This window comes from Equus asinus, chromosome 2 (assembly GCF_041296235.1).
Source record: "Equus asinus isolate D_3611 breed Donkey chromosome 2, EquAss-T2T_v2, whole genome shotgun sequence".
Lineage (NCBI taxonomy): Eukaryota > Metazoa > Chordata > Mammalia > Perissodactyla > Equidae > Equus > Equus asinus.
The window spans coordinates 60,987,257-61,005,746 of NC_091791.1; the positions used below are offsets into that span (position 1 = coordinate 60,987,257).

At 35.8% G+C, this 18,490-nt stretch overlaps 1 protein-coding gene across 7 annotated transcripts in view; it reads right to left on the reverse strand.

The window, feature by feature from the left end:
• MICU1 (mitochondrial calcium uptake 1) overlaps positions 1-18,490 on the reverse strand; it is a 266,742-nt gene that overhangs the window by 67,433 nt on the left and 180,819 nt on the right. For 4 of the 7 annotated variants that reach the window (XM_014840267.3, XM_014840265.3, XM_070489904.1 and 1 more), the window contains 2 exons: positions 14,934-15,016; positions 4,688-4,885 (listed from right to left, as the gene is read on the reverse strand). In XM_014840267.3, the coding sequence (XP_014695753.2) occupies positions 4,688-4,885; positions 14,934-15,016 (281 nt within the window). Of the gene's footprint in view, positions 1-4,687; positions 4,886-14,933; positions 15,017-16,706; positions 16,766-18,490 lie in introns of all 7 variants that reach the window. The other 3 variants (XM_070489912.1, XM_070489910.1, XM_070489916.1) reach the window with 2 other exon arrangements.

The window sequence follows — 18,490 nt, forward strand, 5'->3', positions numbered from 1 at the left end:
AATTAACATTAATCATAATCTTTCAAAGAGTTCTCTATTATCTTTCATTTTTGACTGACATCCTACTTGCTGTAGTCCTCAAGAAATCAATGAATATATTAACTGGAATTAGACTTGGCATCTGTCTCCAAGGAATTGAACTCAATAGCTCTTGGTAGCCTTAGATGGAATTTTTAATAACTTTAAAAGAGATTTAAAAAAAAAATAAACTGTGTATTCTTAAGTCATTCCTTCAAACCCATGTTTTTTGAGTTTCCAAATAGAGAAATAAGGGTAGAATAAAACAGATATGACCAGAAGTAAGAGTATTAAAATATTAAAAAAAAAATCTAACAAGCTAATGATTGTTATGAAAAGAAATTAAATGGCTAGTTTAGGTAGTATCTTATAAATACAAAAAAACAGTATATTTCTTCTCAGTTATAAGAGTCAACTTGAGGGGCAAAGGAACTGGAGGAAGATGGTGCTGAAGAAGGTAGACTATAGATATTCAAGAAATTAATTTTTTTCTGTTCCTAAAATTCAGAACACTTTTTCTTTAAAGCTCCAAATATGTCAGGCACAGAAACCTCATCTTAGACTAAAAGTGATAAGAATCAGATAAAGAATAGAAAATAGTTCAGTCTGAGAGACTGAGTTGGAATCCTGGGTCTACCATTTAACAGCTCTGTGACTTTACCTTTTTGAGCTTTACCTTCTCTATCTGTACCATGGGTATAACACCACTAAACCCAATAGGGTTGGTGAGAATTAAAATAAAGAAGGCATGGAATACATGTAAATCGCCTGGCTCACAGGAGGCACCCAATAAATGTTTATGGACTTTTCTTCCCTGATCCCTTGGGAAATTAAATTTGACAGAGAAATAGTGTTCTCTTCACTCAAAAAAACTACTGTGGTGAGAAAAAGGAGAAATAACTACATGGAATAAAAAATCTCCTTGATCTAAAATTTGAAAGTAGGTAACTAAGTAATGAAATAAAACTAGTAAGAGATGGATAGAGAGAAGAATGGAATTATAAAACCTATATGAAAGTTAAGATACTATTAATCATTTCCATTTTCCTCTTGGAATTGATGATGAAGTTATATTTCATACTCAGTGAGGGAAGAAATTACCCCAACTTTGAAAAGTAAAATTAAAAGTGTTTCATAAAAACAAAACTTGCTTCCATTTTCCAGATGTTTTATCAGAAAACTATTTGGATAGTAAATGAAAGTAAGGCCTTTCAGTCATCTGAGATAACCTGTTTAAGAGTTTACTATATGCCAACTGCCATACTAATTGGCAGAGGGCATAAAAGAGTAGGTAAAAGAATATTTATTAAAGGCATAGTACATGCTAGGTCGTGTTAGGCAAATACGACTGTATTAGTTTGCTATGGCTGCCATAACAAAATACTACTGACTGGGTGACAAACAACAGAAATCTATTGTTTCATACTTCTGAAGGCTGGAAGTCCAAGATCAAGGTACAGGCAGAGTTGGTTTCCTCTGAGGCCTCTCTCCTTGGCTTGCAGTTGGCTGCCCTCTTGCTGTCTCTTCACGATTGTACCTCTGTGCATGTGTACCCCTCGTGTCTCTTTGTGTGTCCAAAAAGCCTCTTCTTATAAGGACATCAGTAAGACTGGATTGGGGCTCACCCTAATGGCCACATTTTAACTTATTCACCTCTTTAAAGGCCATATCTCTTAATACAGTCACATTTGATGTACTGGGGGTTAGGGCTTCAACATAAGAATTCTGGAAGACACAATTCAGCCCATAAGAAACACTATCTCACTTAACCATCACCCTGTTTTACAAATGAGGAGCTGGGCTCTGAGAGAATAAATTACTCTTCAAATGTCACATAGCCAGTGAGTGGTGGAAACAAAATTTTAACCAAGGTCTCAGTATGAGAGCACCAAAGCCTATGCTCTTTCTGTTCTTCACACTTCCTCAAAGAATTACCAATCTAGTTAAGACACAGTACTGATCCATGAAATTTTAAATATGTGGGTTATTGATAAAGAGACACTTGTTCGCTGGACTTGTGCCGTTACGTGGGAAGAATGGATTCAGGATTAATAAACATTTATAGAATACTTATTATATGTTAGTCTGGGTTTATTGGTTTCCTTCCACGAGGAATTGCTGATTGGCAAACAAGAACAGTTTTGGTATGTCTTGGCCCAAAGCCTACAGATGATCTTAAGTCAATGTCAAATACAAGAGGACTTTCTAGAATAAGCATCTTAGATACAACTGTCTTTTAGGTCTCTTTTCTTCTGCATTTGGGTGTAGGCTATGTGCAGGTACACATGCATGAAATCTCTAATCTGCTTTATAATATTCTACTCACTGGAAATCTATACAATATGTTAGCGGGCTTTCAGCTCTAGAGCATCTCAGGATAAAGACGAAAGTTCCATGCTCTGTCTCTTCAGACTCCTACTGTGTGTTCAGACTCCTACTGAGTGTTAGGCTAGATTGGGGTCGGTCTGGCATCTGCTCCATGCTCTGGATGACTCTCTATTGTTGTTTAAAGTTTGTTAAAAGTACTCTTCTAGCATGCACTTTATTCTCTAACTACATTTTACAGATCTCTACTTAAATTGTAATTATATAATTAATAAGTTAAAAAACTTACATTACTAGATTATGTTATAATGTTTCCAAAGAAGATGCTTTCTGGGGGCCAAGGCCCTAGAATCCTATTCCATACCAACTCTTACACAAAAATTGTTGGACTCCTGAAAGGAGGTGATAAAACTCCCATGTGAAAGATGTCCTCCTTATACCAGCAGAAAAGAAACCAGGAGAGGCAATTGTGGAAAAGTAACTAAAATACATGGGGAGACTAAAGGAAGGTAAGAATTAGTCTAAGAAGGTTTGTTTGTACAGATTACTCTCGACTTTGACTTTCCTTTCTGGTGATATGAATACAAACTTGATAAAGGTAAGTTGCCTCTCTTTGTTCAACCTACTATATAAACACTTAGGCCTAGCCACTTCTTTAGGTCTTCATTTTCCTAGGGCGTCCCCATGTACGTGTAAAAAAGTCTCTCTGTTTTTCTCCTGTTAATCTGTCTTATGTCAATTTAATTCTTAGGCCTAGCCAGAGACCCTAGAAGGGTAGAAATAAAGTTTTTCCTCCCCTGTACTACATATATATGTATATAGTGTGTGTGTGTGTGTGTGTGTGTGTGTATACACGTATAAATAGTGTGTGTATATATATATCTTTCTCACTTATCACTTATTATAGGGGCCACAAGAGCCTCCTTAAGGAGACTGAATTGTGGAGATCAATTACTTTGTTTTTTTGAGGTAAATTCTTTGAATATCAATTAGACCATTTTCAAAAAGCAAGTACAAAAGCACATTTCAAAGTTTGATCTTTTAGTATTATCCATACTTCTGCTTCTATCCTAGAGTATGAATATTAAACAATGTTCTTAACAATAATGGGAATCCAGTTGTGATTTTGCAGACTGTCTCAATTGAGTTAGGTGGGTGGAAGAGGTGGGAGTAGTATATCAGAACCTTGGGGAAAAATGGGAGAGCAGATAGAGAAGTAATATGCATAGTTTAAAAACAAAGCAGTGCTGGGGCTGGCCCTGTGGCCGAGTGGTTAAGTTCACAGGCCCTGCTTCGGCGGCCTGGAGTTTCACCGGTTGGGATCCTGGACATGGCACCGCTCATCAGGCCATGCTGAGATGGTGTCCCACATAGCATAACCAGAGGCACTTACAACTAGAATCTACAACTATGTACTGGGGGGCTTTAGAGAGAAGAATAAAAAAAAAAAAAAAAAAAGAAGATTGGCAACAGTTGTTAGCTCAGGTGCCAATCTTTAAAAAAAAAACAAAAAACAAAGCAGGGCTTTTCTCCAATACTTGTATGTGGTTTTAGTCATAGTATTTAATGTTTTAAAAATTTAAAGAATATTAAAGTAGGGCATATGATAAAAAAAAAAAAAGAGGTTGAGAGACACCAGTGTAAGGGAATTTTTAAAAATCTGAAGAAATTAGACTTCATTTTTCGCCTCCAGACAAAAATGCATATAGAAGGCATTTAATAAATGTTTTGAATTGAGTAGACTCAGTAGCCAATTAACCCAAAACACACTTAATTCAATAAATATACACATAGAAAAAGGTAATGCTCTTACCGAGTTGTGTCCAGGAACTGAAGAGCATGATGGTCTAAACTTTAAGTGGAAAAGTAAATCCCCAAACACAGTATGACACCTCTGTAACTCTGAGCAGATATATTTTTATTTTGACATTATGTGTTTCCAGCTGTTATTACCTTTGTAAACTTTCATAGAAAGAGCTACTAATCATCTCCCTTCATCTCCACCTCCTGTGCCTTCTACACAATAAACAAAATTGGGGATACATGCTCAGGTTGAGAAATGCTCTGAATCTCTCTTTTTTCTCAAGCTGGGTATCTGAAGACATTAAAATTTTCAATTTAGACTTTTTGGCTTTCAATCCCAGAACTACCTTATTCCAAGACATTTTCAAAGAATATACTACTTCCTACCTGCTGTCAGGTTGTAGATGACTGATAAGGTTCAAACCAATCAGTTCTCATAGTTGGAGGTAGATTGAAAGATTGCCAATAGTGCAGGCCCTCTCAACCCAGTGGCTCCATGTGCATATGTGCCCTGGTCCCCTGAAGCCCAAGGAATACCTACCTCTAGCTTCAGAACATCATGCTGAAGTTTACGCTGAAATTCAAGGAAGTTTTTGATTGTCAACTTCCCCTTGAGATCAGCTCCAAAAAAGTAGGTGGTGAGGGCTGAACATAAGCCGGACTTGAGGGTGTTACCAGTAGTAGAACGATCTCTGTGACGCATACCCATACTGGTTTGGGAGCGAATGATGCTCTGAACCTAATAGAGAAGCAAACCCCGATCCAGAAAAACATTACAAAGTGGAAAAACTTAGAAAAGTAAGAACAATAATGGACTATGGATTGTTTATGATTTGACTGCACTGTGCTACAATTCTCTCTTTTAATGCTCTCAACAATCCTAAGAGATAAGTCCTAAGACTGTCCTCAATTTATAGATGAGGAATTTGAGGCTCATAGTATTATGCCACAAATGACCTGCTCAAGATTAATAGCAGGCCTTGGATTCTAACACAGATGCCTGACACCTTTATAACTGGGATGCTTTTTAAAATCTCTCTTCAGAAAAGAGTATGCATTTGTTTTTGAGGCTCAAAACCTCTCACACAACACTAAAATAATCATCAACCTCACAGTAATACCTTCCATATCTCAGGAGACTTTTAAAAATTTCACACTTCTCACTACTGACTCTCCAGTTGTGACAAGAGGCAGCATAGCTATAGGGAAATAGTTGACATCTAAGAGAGATAACATATTTATTAGAGTGATACATAAAATACAAAGTTGGCGTGAAATATTTCTCCAAGAAAAGATGGTGAATTAGTTCAATCTGAGAAGTTTTAAATGAGCTTTCTGAGAAAGGATAATTTTGGGGCCTAGCAACCATGGCCTAACTATATAAATGAGGTTTTTGAGGCAAGTCTATGATCGCTATAGCTTTTTAAAAATTTTAAGTAGTTCCTGCAGTCTTTTCTACCTCTTTACAAGCTATAAAACCAACTATTCAGAATAATTAAAACTGGGATATGTAAAGATAAATAATAAAGGTATGTTATTTAAACAATACATAAAGCCTTGTAGGGGACAATTTTTAAATTGCTGTATTAGAAAAGCAAAATACTTAAAAACTTAAGATTTCTAACAATGAATTTATCTTAGTTAAATGTCTTTATTTATTATCTATGACCATAAAAAAGATTTATTTAAGACACTTTAAAAGTCTCTGGCTCTATAAAGGGTGGAAAAGTATAATGGAAAGACACTAGATGAGTTCTAATTCTGCTGCTCTGTAGTGAAAGCAGAATTTATGCAGGTCATTTAGCCTCTTTAGGCCTTACTTTCCTCACTGGAAAAGTTCATGGTTAGAGTACATTATCTCTAAGTCTCCTTACAACTTTAGGTTAATACCATAAATGCTTTTGATAATGATTTTTTCTGGGTTCATGTTTTATCATGTATATAAGATTAGTTGACATTTGTTTCTCATGCACGTGGAGACTTGAAAGGCAAGTGTACAATGGGTTTTATTTTATTATTTATTTAAAGATTTTATTTTTCCTTTTTCTCCCCAAAGCCCCCTGGTACATAGTTGTATATTTTTAGTTGTGGGTCCTTCTAGTTGTGGCACGTGCGATGCTGCCTCAGCATGGCTTGATGAGCAATGCCATGTCTGCGCCCAGGATCCGAACCGGTGAAACCCTGGGCCCCCGAAGCAGAGCGCGTGAACTTAACCACTCCGCCATGGGGCCAGCCCCTACAATGGGTTTTAAAACTATTGAAGTTGAAGAGTTTTAGACTTTAAATTGAAATACAGGATAACCAGTATCTATTTGAGGGCAATACGCAATTCATTTTATCTGCCTAATTGTGGGAACTAAAGAATTTTCCAAGAGCAGTAAATTAGTATTGAGCATCAGTGTCAGGATCTGCCATGATTTAAATTTTGCCTGTGGCTATAAATATTGCAGCTTATATCCTTCCTTTGGTGGAAACTGTGTATGTTCGCTTCAAGAGTGTAGTGCTGACAGATCAATGGAACAGAATTGAAAGCCCAGAAATAAAACCACACGTCTATGGACAGCTAATCTTCGACAAAGGAGCTGAGGGCCTACAATCGAGAAAAGAAAGTCTTTTCAACAAACGCTGCTGAGAAAACTGGACAGCCACATGTAAAAGAATGAAAATTGACCATTCTTTTTCACCATTCACCAAAAAATACTCAAAATGGATCAAAGACCTAAAGCTGAGACCTGAAACCATAAGGCTTCTAGAAGAAAATGTAGGCAGTACACTCTTTGATATCAGTATTAAAAGGATCTTTTCAGACACCATGTCTTCTCAGACAAGGGAAACAATAGAAAGAATAAACAAATGGGACTTCATCAGACTAAAGAGCTTCTTCAAGGCAAGGGAAAACAGGATTGAAACAAAAAAACAACCCACTAACTGGGAAAAAATATTTGCAAGTAATACATCTGACAAAGGCTTAATATCCATAATAGATAAAGAACTCACACAACTCAACAACAAAAAATTAAACAACCGAATCAAAAAACGGGCAGGAGACATGAACAGACATTTCTCCAAAGAAGATATACGGATGGCCAATAGGCACATGAAAAGATGTTCATCATTGCTGATCATCAGGGAAATGCAAATCAAAACTACACTAAGATATCACCTTACACCCATTAGAATGACAAAAATAACTAAAACAAATAGTAACAAATGTTGGAGAGGTTGTGGAGAAAAAGGAACCCTCATACACTGCTGGTGGGAATGCAAACTGGTGCAGCCACTATGGAAAACAGTATGGAGATTCCTCAAAAAATTAAAAATAGAACTACCATACGATCCAGCTATCCCACTACTGGGTATCTATCCAAAGAACCTGAAATCAGCAATTCCAAAAGTCCCATGCACTCCTATGTTCATTGCAGCATTATTTACAATAGCCAAGACGCGGAAGCAACCTAAGTGCCCATCAACAGATGACTGGATAAAGAAGATGTGGTATATATATACAATGGAATACTACTCAGCTGTAAAAAAGAACAAAATCATCCCATTTGCAACAACATGGATGGACCTTGAGGGAATTATGTTAAGTGAAATAAGCCAGATAGAGAAGGACAATCTCTGTATGACTCCACTCATATGAGGAATTCAAAAATGTAGACAAAGAGAACAGATTAGTGGCTACCAGGGGAAAGGTGGGGTGGGGGCTGGGCACAAAGGGTGAAGTGGTGCACCTACAACACGAATGACAGACAATAATGTACAACTGAAATTTCACAAGATTGTAACCTATCATTAACTCAATAAAAAATTTTTTAAAAATTAAAAAAAAAAGAATGTAGTGCTGAGAAAGTGTGTGTAAGTGACTGAGAAAAAGAAGTATTTTTAGGGAAAATTAACTGGTGCTATAATAGCACAGTCCAAATATTACCCTACCAATTTGTAAACTATTACTAACTATAAGTGTTCTTTCATTAACAACTTTTTTAAAAAAGGATATATCACTAGATTGTGCATGTATGTGTGAGAGACATTGTTTTCTTAGTGTATCTCTGTTGGGAAATATTTTCTTAAAATATTTTTATTTAGATAATTTGTTAAGGGTATAACAGGAGAATCAATCAAAACAAACCAATTCAACTAGCCATGTGAATGCTTACTATATGCTACATGCTGTGGAGAAAATCAAGAGAAATATAAAATACAACCTGTGAAATAAAATTTAATTCCTTTTCTTCTGTCTCACAACTGATAGTTATCACTTCTCATACTTTAATACTAAAAAACACTTCCGTCACAGCCTTGGGTGAATGCAGGCCAAACAGTTAAGAGATTTTTTTTTAATGTTTTTTCTGGGTTAGTTTTGTCTCATGATCCTGTATGAAATGGGTTAAAGAAAAGGATCTGTGTGATAGAAAGGTCAGAGAAAAGTCATGCTTAACTATTTACAGTTGATTAATGCTTTTCAGCAATTTGTGCTTATGCTTGATCAAAATGATTTTGGAAAAAGATGAATGAAAGAGTAGTATTAGCTATTAATTTGCTTTATGCAATTTAACTTTGAAGATAAATGATAATGGAATGTGTGAGTCCTCATACTAGTTCTGTTTAGCTTTTTTTACAAGCTTGACAAATACACTGTCAAGAAAATGCCTGTTTACGTGGGAAATCAGAGCAAAGTTTGAACGTTAGTGTCTATAACAGGAGTAGGGAAGTTATGGCAATTTTGCTCCTGAGGGCTACCCTAAGTAATTTATAAGGCTATTTCAAAACTACATTTTTTTCTTTTTGTATTTTCTTTCTTCCCTTCCTTCTCCCCCTCTCCCACTTTTATTTCTCTCCCTCCTGCTTCTTAGGCCTATCTGAAGCCAACTCTTAGCATTTAATACTAAACAGGTCTTAATCCACTTCTGGTAACGGATGAGTAGCTCCTCTCAGGCCAATCTTTCCTCAGATGACAATTACACAATACAGACAAAACACACCAAACAACTACTTGAAAGCATCAGAGAGTGTTCATGGGCAGATCCTGGAGGGGAGTTGAGACTTGGAAGAAGGGAATGGCACTGGCTGAGTTTCTCACGTTATACAGTTTTCAGCCTGAAGGAAGCCCCCAGTCTGAATGAGAAGGATTGGCGCCCTCAGTTTTTCTGGATTGAAAAACCTGAGGACAGAATCTGGAGCAACCACAACCCCTGGAGAGTGAAGGGGAAATCCCGAAAAAGAGAAAGCCAAAGAGGGGAAGCCCCAAATTCTATATATAAAGTCTAGCCAAATTCAGTTGAGCTAATTGCCTGCTAAAACAAAACACTAATACTCTTCGGGTGAATATAACAAAATCTAGAGTCTACAACATATCATTCATAACATCCAGTCTACAATCCAAAATTACTTGACATATGAAGAAATGGGAAAATTTGGCTCAAGTGAAAAGGAAATCAATGGAGATCAATCCTGAGATGATCTAGATATTAGAAACTAGCAGACAAGGATTTTAAAGCAGTTATAATAATAGTGCTCAAATATATAAAATATGCTTGTAAAATAGGAAAAGATAGGAAACTTCAAATGAGAAAGGAAACTATATCAAAAATGAAAAGGAAGGTCTAGAACTGAAAAGTGCAATGTCTGAAGTAAAAATTCACTGGATTAGCCTAGTAACAGAGTTGCTATGACTGAAGAAAGGGTCAGTGAACATGAAGATAAATCAATAGAAATTATACAGTCTGAAGAGCAGAGAGAAAAAAGATTGAAAAAAATAACAAACAGAGCTTCAGAGATTTGTGGGCCAATATCATATGGTCCCAGAGAAAGAGGTGAGAGAGAATGGGGGCCAAAAAACCATTTTTTTAAAAAGAAATAATAGCCAGAAACTTCTCAAATTTGATAAAAATCATAAATTTATAAATACAAGTAGTTCATAAAATACTAAGAAGCCTATATACAAAGAAAACCACACTGAGGCATATCATAATCAAATTTCTAGAAACCAAAGATAAAGAAAAATCTGGAAAGCAGAGAGAGAAAAACAACATATTACACACAGGGGAACAATGATTCAAATAACCAATGACTTTCCATCAGAAGGAATCAGAAGTAGTGAAACAACAGAGAATTTTAAATCTATACCTGTAACTCTATATCTAGATTTTTCCTTCAAAAACTAACAATGATATAAATTAATTCGTTGCCAAGAAATATGCACTTCAAGAAATGCTAAAGACAGTTTTTCCAACTGAAGGGAAATGGTACCAGGTGGAAACTAGGATCTTGGGAATGAATGAAGGGCATCAGAAATGGTAAATATGTGAATGAATATACAGAATATTTTTTCTCTTATTTTCTTTTAAAATATATAAGACCATTAAAGCAAAATTAACAATGTATTATGGGGTTTATAATTTATGTAAATGGAATACACAAGACAACTATAGCATAAAGGATGGAGGAAGGTAAATGAAACTACATGGTTGCAAGGTTCTCACATTTTATGTGAAGTAGTACAATATTAATTCTAAGTAGACTGTGTACATTTAAGAATGTATGTTTTTATTATAAAAATAAGGCAAAGAGGTATAGCTAAAATGCCAGATAATTTAAACCATAATTCTTGAAAAAATAGTTATTTAACCCCAAAGAAGGCAGGAACATAGAACAGAGGAACAAAAAACAGAAAGAACAAACAGAAAACAAATAGCAAAATGGTAGATCTAAATACAATTAAATCAATAATTATGTTAAATATTAATGGACTAAATATTGCAATTAAAAGGCAAAGATTGTCAGAATGGATAAAAAAGCACAGACCCAACTATGTGCTGTCTATAAAAGGTGCATTTTAATCATAAAGACACTGATAGATTTAAAGCAAATGGATGGAAAAATAATGCATCATGCAAATAGTAAGCATGAGAAGGCTGGAGTTTCTATGTTAATATCACATAATGTAGACTTTAAGATAAAGAGTATCACTGAAGATAAAGAGTGTTACTTCATAATGATAAAAGGATTGATTCATCAGGAAGACATAACAATCAGAAATGTGCACAGGGGGCTGGCCCCGTGGCCGAGTGGTTGAGTTCATGTGCTCCACTTCAGCGGCCCAGGGTTTCACCAGTTCGGATCCTGGGCACAGACATGGCACCACTCATCAGGCCATGCTGAGGCGGCATCCCACATAGCAAAGACAGAAGGACCTACAACTAGAATATACAACTATGTACTGGGGGGCTTTGGGGAGAAGAAGAAGAAGAAAGAAAAGAAGATTGGCAATAGATGTTAGCTCAGGTGGCAATCTTAAAAAAAAAAAGAAAGAAAAGAAATGTGTACAGGACTTCAAAATACATAAAGCTAAAATGGACAGAATTAAAGTAAAATGAAGAATTGCATAACTATAGAGGGAGATTTCAACAACTCCCTCTCAACAAATGCTGGAATGACTAGGTTAAAAAAATCAGTAAGGATATAGAATCTGAACGACACTAGCAACCATCTTGACAGAATTGACATGTATAGAACACTATACTCAACAACTGCAAAATACACATTCTTTAAAAAGACACATTGATGCTTACCAAGATAGATCATATGCTGTTCCATAAAACCAGTCTCAAAAAATTCAAAAGAATTAAATCATGCAGAGTATGTTTTCTGAGAACAATGGGACTAAATTAGAAATTAGTAGCAATAAGAGATCTAAAAAACAAAACCCCAAATACTTGGAAATTAAACAACACACTTCTAAACAATGCATGTACCAAAAAGGAAACCACATGGGAAATAGAAAATATTTCAAACTAAATGATAAAATACAATATATCAAATTTTGTAGGATGCTGCTATAGCAGTGCTTAGAGGAAAATGTATAGCTTTAAATCCTTATATTAGAAAAGAAGAAAATTCTCAAACTGCTGACCAAAGATACTGTCTTGAGCAACTCATAAAAGAGCAAGGAAAACCTAAAATACATAGAAGGAAAGCAATGAGAGCAGAAATCAATTAATTAGAAAACAAAACCATAGAGAAAATTAACAAAGTGAAAAGTTGGTTCTTTGAAAATATAAAAAAAATAATTATACCCCAAATAGCCAAAGCAATCTTGAGAAAGAACAAAACTGGAGGCATCACACTTCCTCATTTCAAACTATATTACAAAGCTATAGCAATCAAAACAGTATGGTATTGGGATAAAAATAGACATAGATCAATGGAACAGAATAGAGAATCTAGAAATAAACTCATGCATACATATGGTCAATTAATTTTGACAAAGGAGCCAAGAATACACAATGGGAAAAGGATAGTCTCTTCAATGAATGGTGTTGGAAACACTGGACGGCCACATGCAAAAGAATGAAACTGGACCCTATTTTACATCATACACAAAAATTAACTCAAAATGGATTAGAGACTTAAATGTAAAGCCTGAAACTGTAAAACTCCTAGAAGAAAACATAGGCCATAAGCTCCCTGACCCTAGTCTTGGTGATGATTTTTGGATTGGACACCAAAAGCAAAGGCAACAAAAGCAAAAATGAACATACGGGACTACATCAAACTAAAAAGTTTCTGCACAGCAAAGGAAACCATCCACAAAATGAAAAGCCAACCTCATGAATGAGAGAAAATATTTGCAAATCATATATCTGATAAAGGGTTAATATCCAAAATATATAAAGAATTCATACAACTCAATAACAACCAACCAAAAAATCTGATTAAAAAATGGGCAGAGGATCTGAATAGACATTTTTCCAAAGAAGACATACAGATGGCCAAGAAGTACGTGAAAAGATGGTCAACATTACTAATTATCAGGGAAATGCAAATCAAAACCACAATGAGATATCACTCACACCTGTTAGAATGGCTATTATCAAAAAGACAAAAAATAACAAGTGTTGGCGAGGATGTGGAGAAACGGGAACACTTGTTCACTGTTGCTGGAATGTAAATTGGTGCAGCCACTATGGAAAACAGTATGGAGGTTCCTCGAAAATTTTAAAAAAGAACTACCATATGATCCAGCAATTTCCCTTCTGCATATTTATCAGAAGGAAAAAAATCACTATCTTGAAGCTATATCTGCAACCCTCATGTTTACTGCAGCATTATTTATCATAGCCAAGACATGGAAACAATGTAAGCGTCCATCAATGGATATATGGATAAAGAAAATGTGATACACACACACACACACACACACACACACACTGAAATATTATTCAGCCATAAAAAAGAAGGAAATCCTGCCATTTGTGACAACATGGATGGACCTTGAGGGCATTATGTAAAGTGACGTAAGTCAGACAGAGAAAGACAAATACTGTATGATCTCACTTATATGTAGAATCTTTAAAAAAAAAGCCAAACTTATAGATACAGAGAACAGATTGTTGGTTGCCAGAGGTGGGGGGTAGGTGGGTGGGAAAATAGGTGAAGGTGATCTAAAGGTACCCAGTTCTAAGATAAATGAGTCCTGGGGATGTAATGTACAGCATGGTGACTACAGTTAACAAAACAGTACAGTATATTTGAAAGTTGAAAAGAGAGTAGGTCTTAAAAGTTCTCATCACAAGAAAAAAAAATTTGTAACTATGTTGGTGATGGATGTTAATTAAACTTATTATGGTAATCATTTCACAATATATACATAGATCAAATCATTGTTGTACACCTGAAACTAAAACAATGGTATATGTCCATTACATCTCAATAAAAAATAAAATAGTTCTATCTAAAATAAAAGATAACATATCAGGGGCTGGCCCTGGGGCCAAGTGGTTAAGTTCACACACTCCGCTTTGGTGGCCCAGGGTTTCACCGGTTCAGATCCTGGGCATGGACATGGCACCACTCATCGGGCCATGCTGAGGTGGCATCCCACGTGCCACAACCAAAATGATCTACAACTAGAATCTACAACTATGTATGGGGGGCTTTGGGGAGAAGAATAAAATAAATAAATAAATAAAAACATATCAAAACAAGTTCTATTTATAATTGTTTGAGCACCTGGAAATACCAGTAAAATGCAGGATTATGGAAAAGTGAAGGTATTAAGATGGATATAGGATGGAAATTTGAACAAATGTCTCTAGGTATTTTGAAATATTTGACTTTGTGCATCTCTTATTTAAAGATATACTATACCTGATACTTTCTCCCACTTCTTTTCCCTCCTTTTCTCATTTTGAATATGAAAGTGCTTTCTCCCATATATATATTTTTTTCTGTTTTGAAACCACTTCTGACAATCATAATAATTGTATCTGGAGAGGTATCATGGCCCTCCAATGACAGAGTTTTATGGAAATGTAATCTCTTCCTAGGATTCAGAAGAAACTGTACATGTCTATGTACATGCTATGGTCAAAAGGCATGGTATCATTTTTCCCTGTCTTATAGAAATTTTTTCAGAACATATGTCATTCATCCTTGTATTCTGGAACTGTGTGGCACAAAGGAGCTGTTTAATAAATGTTGACTGAATATATGATTGAATAGCCATAACTTAGCCTCTCAGCATTAAAGTATAATTCATGTTGGGGAATCAAAGCAAAACCTTGACCTTAATCATACACTCAAATGATTCGTTACATTTAGAGTGAAAACAAAGAAAAAAAACCCACCTGTTAAAAGTAAGGATATTTTTGAAAAATGACACATTAGGTACTTCAAGAACTGGATAGTATCTGAGGATATTGACCAAGGCCAACGAAACTCCAAGGCACGTGAAAATGTGTTAAATATTAATGTACTTAATGGAACTTTCCAGGACAACTTGCCTGTTCAAACTCATCCATGTCTACTTCTCCATCTCCATTCAAGTCAAACATCTTGAAGGCAATTTCAAAATTTCTCTGAGGAGCTGCAAGTAGAAAGGAAGGAAGGAAGCGTAGGAGGGAAGGAGCAAGAGAGGGAGGGAGGAGAAAGAAAATATTTAGAAGGCATTGACCAAAAAGAAAAAATCATTCCTTTCAGAAAAACAGGCGGTTAAACACTAAAAAGTAATATCAAGTCACAGAATGCCACCATATTTATCCAGATCAATCTTTTAGCAATACTCCTTAAAACCAAAAGAGAATTTTACCATGACCATTAAAGACAGCAGTTGTCTATCTTTGTGTTTCAACACTCAAATACTTCAGCTTTGCTTTTTAGAAACCATCCTCTTAGCAACAACATAATATTAACGTTGTTGCTCTGTTACTTATAGTATTATTTATCTGGGCACAAAAGTCTGTTTGTGGTGAGACATACTGCTGCACAGCAAGAAGCTGAAACCCTAAGTCTTTTAAAACAAGCTAGCTTTCTACTTTGTTCTTTCTAGTCTCTCCATGGTAAGTACAATCAGGAGTTCAGTGGATGTCATTCTGCCAACAGGTTATTATTTATACTAGTTTACTCACTATCGCTATAGCTCTGTGGTAAGGCAGAAAAGCATACTGTTAGCTACTTAGCCCCTATTTCAACCATGTCAGCTGGGTACACAAATTACTGAGCAAAGCATACTTAAATGTTAAGATCAAGCTGAATTTTAAAAATCAAAATGAAAAATGCAAATCTTGAGAAGATGGTGTATTTTCTTTCCCTTAAGTAAATGAGGAAAGTTATTCAAGACTTCTTTAGTGTTCCTAGAGCAATCAAAATATAATTAACATATTTGTGCATTAGAATTAAATATAAATCTAACAGCTTTCCTTCCTTACCATACTAAATGTTCTGGTAAAGAAAACTAAGTTGTTCATTTCCTTCCTTTGGTGCTTCAAATTTATTAGCCATAGAGAATAAACCAAAATAAGATATCCTATATATCCTGATACTATTGAACTAAATTTTCAGTTAATAGCAGTTTTACTAAAAAAAATTTAAAGATTCTACGTAGACAAAAAAGTTAAAAAAGGCTTAGCACATTAGGCATAGTTGTAGAGAGTCCATATTACCATATTCATAAATTTGTTAATAGCAACCCTCTAGGCTTAAATTCGATTTTCAGCTAGGCAGCCAGCTAGGCTGGTAAGCTCCTGGTTTTCAGTCACGTGGGTGAATCATCTGCCTGTCAGCTTCCAATTGCCTGCCTTACTCGATAATGGCTTCCAACAGGTTTGCTCTTCTTTAGGCCACAAATACAATTGTTGGGAAGAATGTACCTGGGGGAATTAGATTTTCGTACACTTATCGCCACTTCCCAAATTTTTTCTACCTGTCTAGATGTTGTCTTTTACTGAAGAGTTACTACGTGCCAAGCATTGAGATGGATAATTTAAAGCCGTTATTTGATTTTATACTCTCAATCCTGAAAGGTTTTATTTCTTTATTTTTTAAACAGAGTAGGAAATTTGGTCTCAAAGCCACTAAATGATTAGCTCAAAATCACACAGCTAATATGTGGCAGAACTGGTAAGTGAACCTAGGTCAATGCTGACTCCAAAGCCCATAGACTTTCCATTATGCTCCACGGCCTCCAAAATCAAGGCAGTGGTACTTCCAATAATACACTCATACTCTTTATTCTGATACATTTTGACCTAGAAACAAAACAACAAAATATGACTCACTGGTTATGTCAGTCTCTGCAATAGCTGAGGGTTCCAAGTTGTTCATCTCAAGGACATACCTGATATCAAAGAAACGTTGCATATGCCATGCTCAGTAGTTTAGACTTGGCTGCACTAACTGGAGACCCATAAGCAACATTAGATTCTCAGATAGGTTTGTCACATGTTTTTTAAAATTCTGAATATGAATTTCTTTAGACAGGAATACACTCTCCTATTCTCCCCTATTGTCTCACACTTGGCCCACTTCACTCATATAAATTATTTGCCTAACCCTTGTAGATACTTCAGATTTTAACAACTGCAGACAATATGAAGCCACTGAAAGTTTTAAGTAGGGGAGTGACACAATCAAATTGGCATTTATGAAGGACTTCTCTGCTTACATTGAAGGATGAGTTGGAAAACAAAAACCAGCTTCAGAGAAGATGATAGAAGTTTTTGTAAATGTTGAAAATGTGAACTGAGGTGACGGGAGTGGTAATGGAGAGGAGGGAGCAAATTTGAAATAACTTAAGGAGGCAGAAATTATACAATTTAATAATTAATTGAGTTGAGAGTGAAAAAGGCCGACAGCATGGCTTTTAGCCCAGGCTATTGGGTATCTTGCATGTCATTAACCAAGAGATAAAATAAACGTCAAAGGTTTGAGAAACAAAATGAGTTCTGACAGGATCTGCTGAATTCAAGCACCACAGCATATCCAGATGAAAATATTCAGGAGATAGTTGGAAATATGGGTCTAAAGCTTAGAAGAGAGAGGTTAAAGTTGGGAGTCATTAGCATGTGGTTTGCTGCAAAGAGCCTGAAATGAATTTGCCCAAGGAGAAGTGAGGGTTGAGGAGAAAGGTGAGGAAAGGGTAGAATGCAGTTGGAAGCCAATATTTAAGGTGAGAGGAAAGAGAAAGGAAGCAGTGTAAGAGGAGGTGGCATCACAACACCAGGATGAATACAGTCAAAATGAATAGAAATATGGAAAAATTGGGCAAGAGCCAGTCAGTATGTTGTCACACGGGATTTAAAGCAGCACTCCCAATCCCTATCTCCACAGCTTACAGAGATTACACAGGGTGCTTACATTTTTAGCTTTATCATAATCTTTTATTCTTACGTGCTGTGAGTTCTGTGAAGGCACATGCCCGGTCATCATTTAAATGACTGAATGAGTTATTCTAGCAAATCATAGTAATATGTCCTCCTACAACTAAGGTTAAATTCATTTTACCAAACAAAGCACACCCTGTACTACTTGAGGTATCTATATCTTTTTATCCTGGCTTACTTTCAAACAGAGCATTTGCTTCATGTGGAGTTACTCAGAGTGTTTATTAAAGTACATGCGCTGACACTCTAGAGGCTGAACTCCGATATGCTGGTCACTGACGAGGTAAGTCAGGGGAGGAGCCCTGCACATTCTCATTTAAGCCCTACCAGACTATCAGGGAAGGTTTTTCCAGGAGTAGTTCTCTCAGCCTATTCAGTCTTCATCTGCTGATCACATCAAAGTATTTAAGACAAACAAGAAAAAACCAGCTTGCTCTAAGTGAAACATGCTACACAGGAATATGCAATTAGGTAATTCTTTCCTTAAATGTTGGCTTCAGAGTAATTTTTATATACAGCTGTTCAGGAAAGCTTTAAGGTGTTTGGGATTTACGCTCACAACCTATTTCCATAGGTACTGAGAAGGGAGTTCTTTTAAATCCCAGGCTACTTATAGAGTGAACAGTGAAGCTTCTCTCCTCATGCTAAGAGGATAATCTACTTTTTGTATAATGATTTCT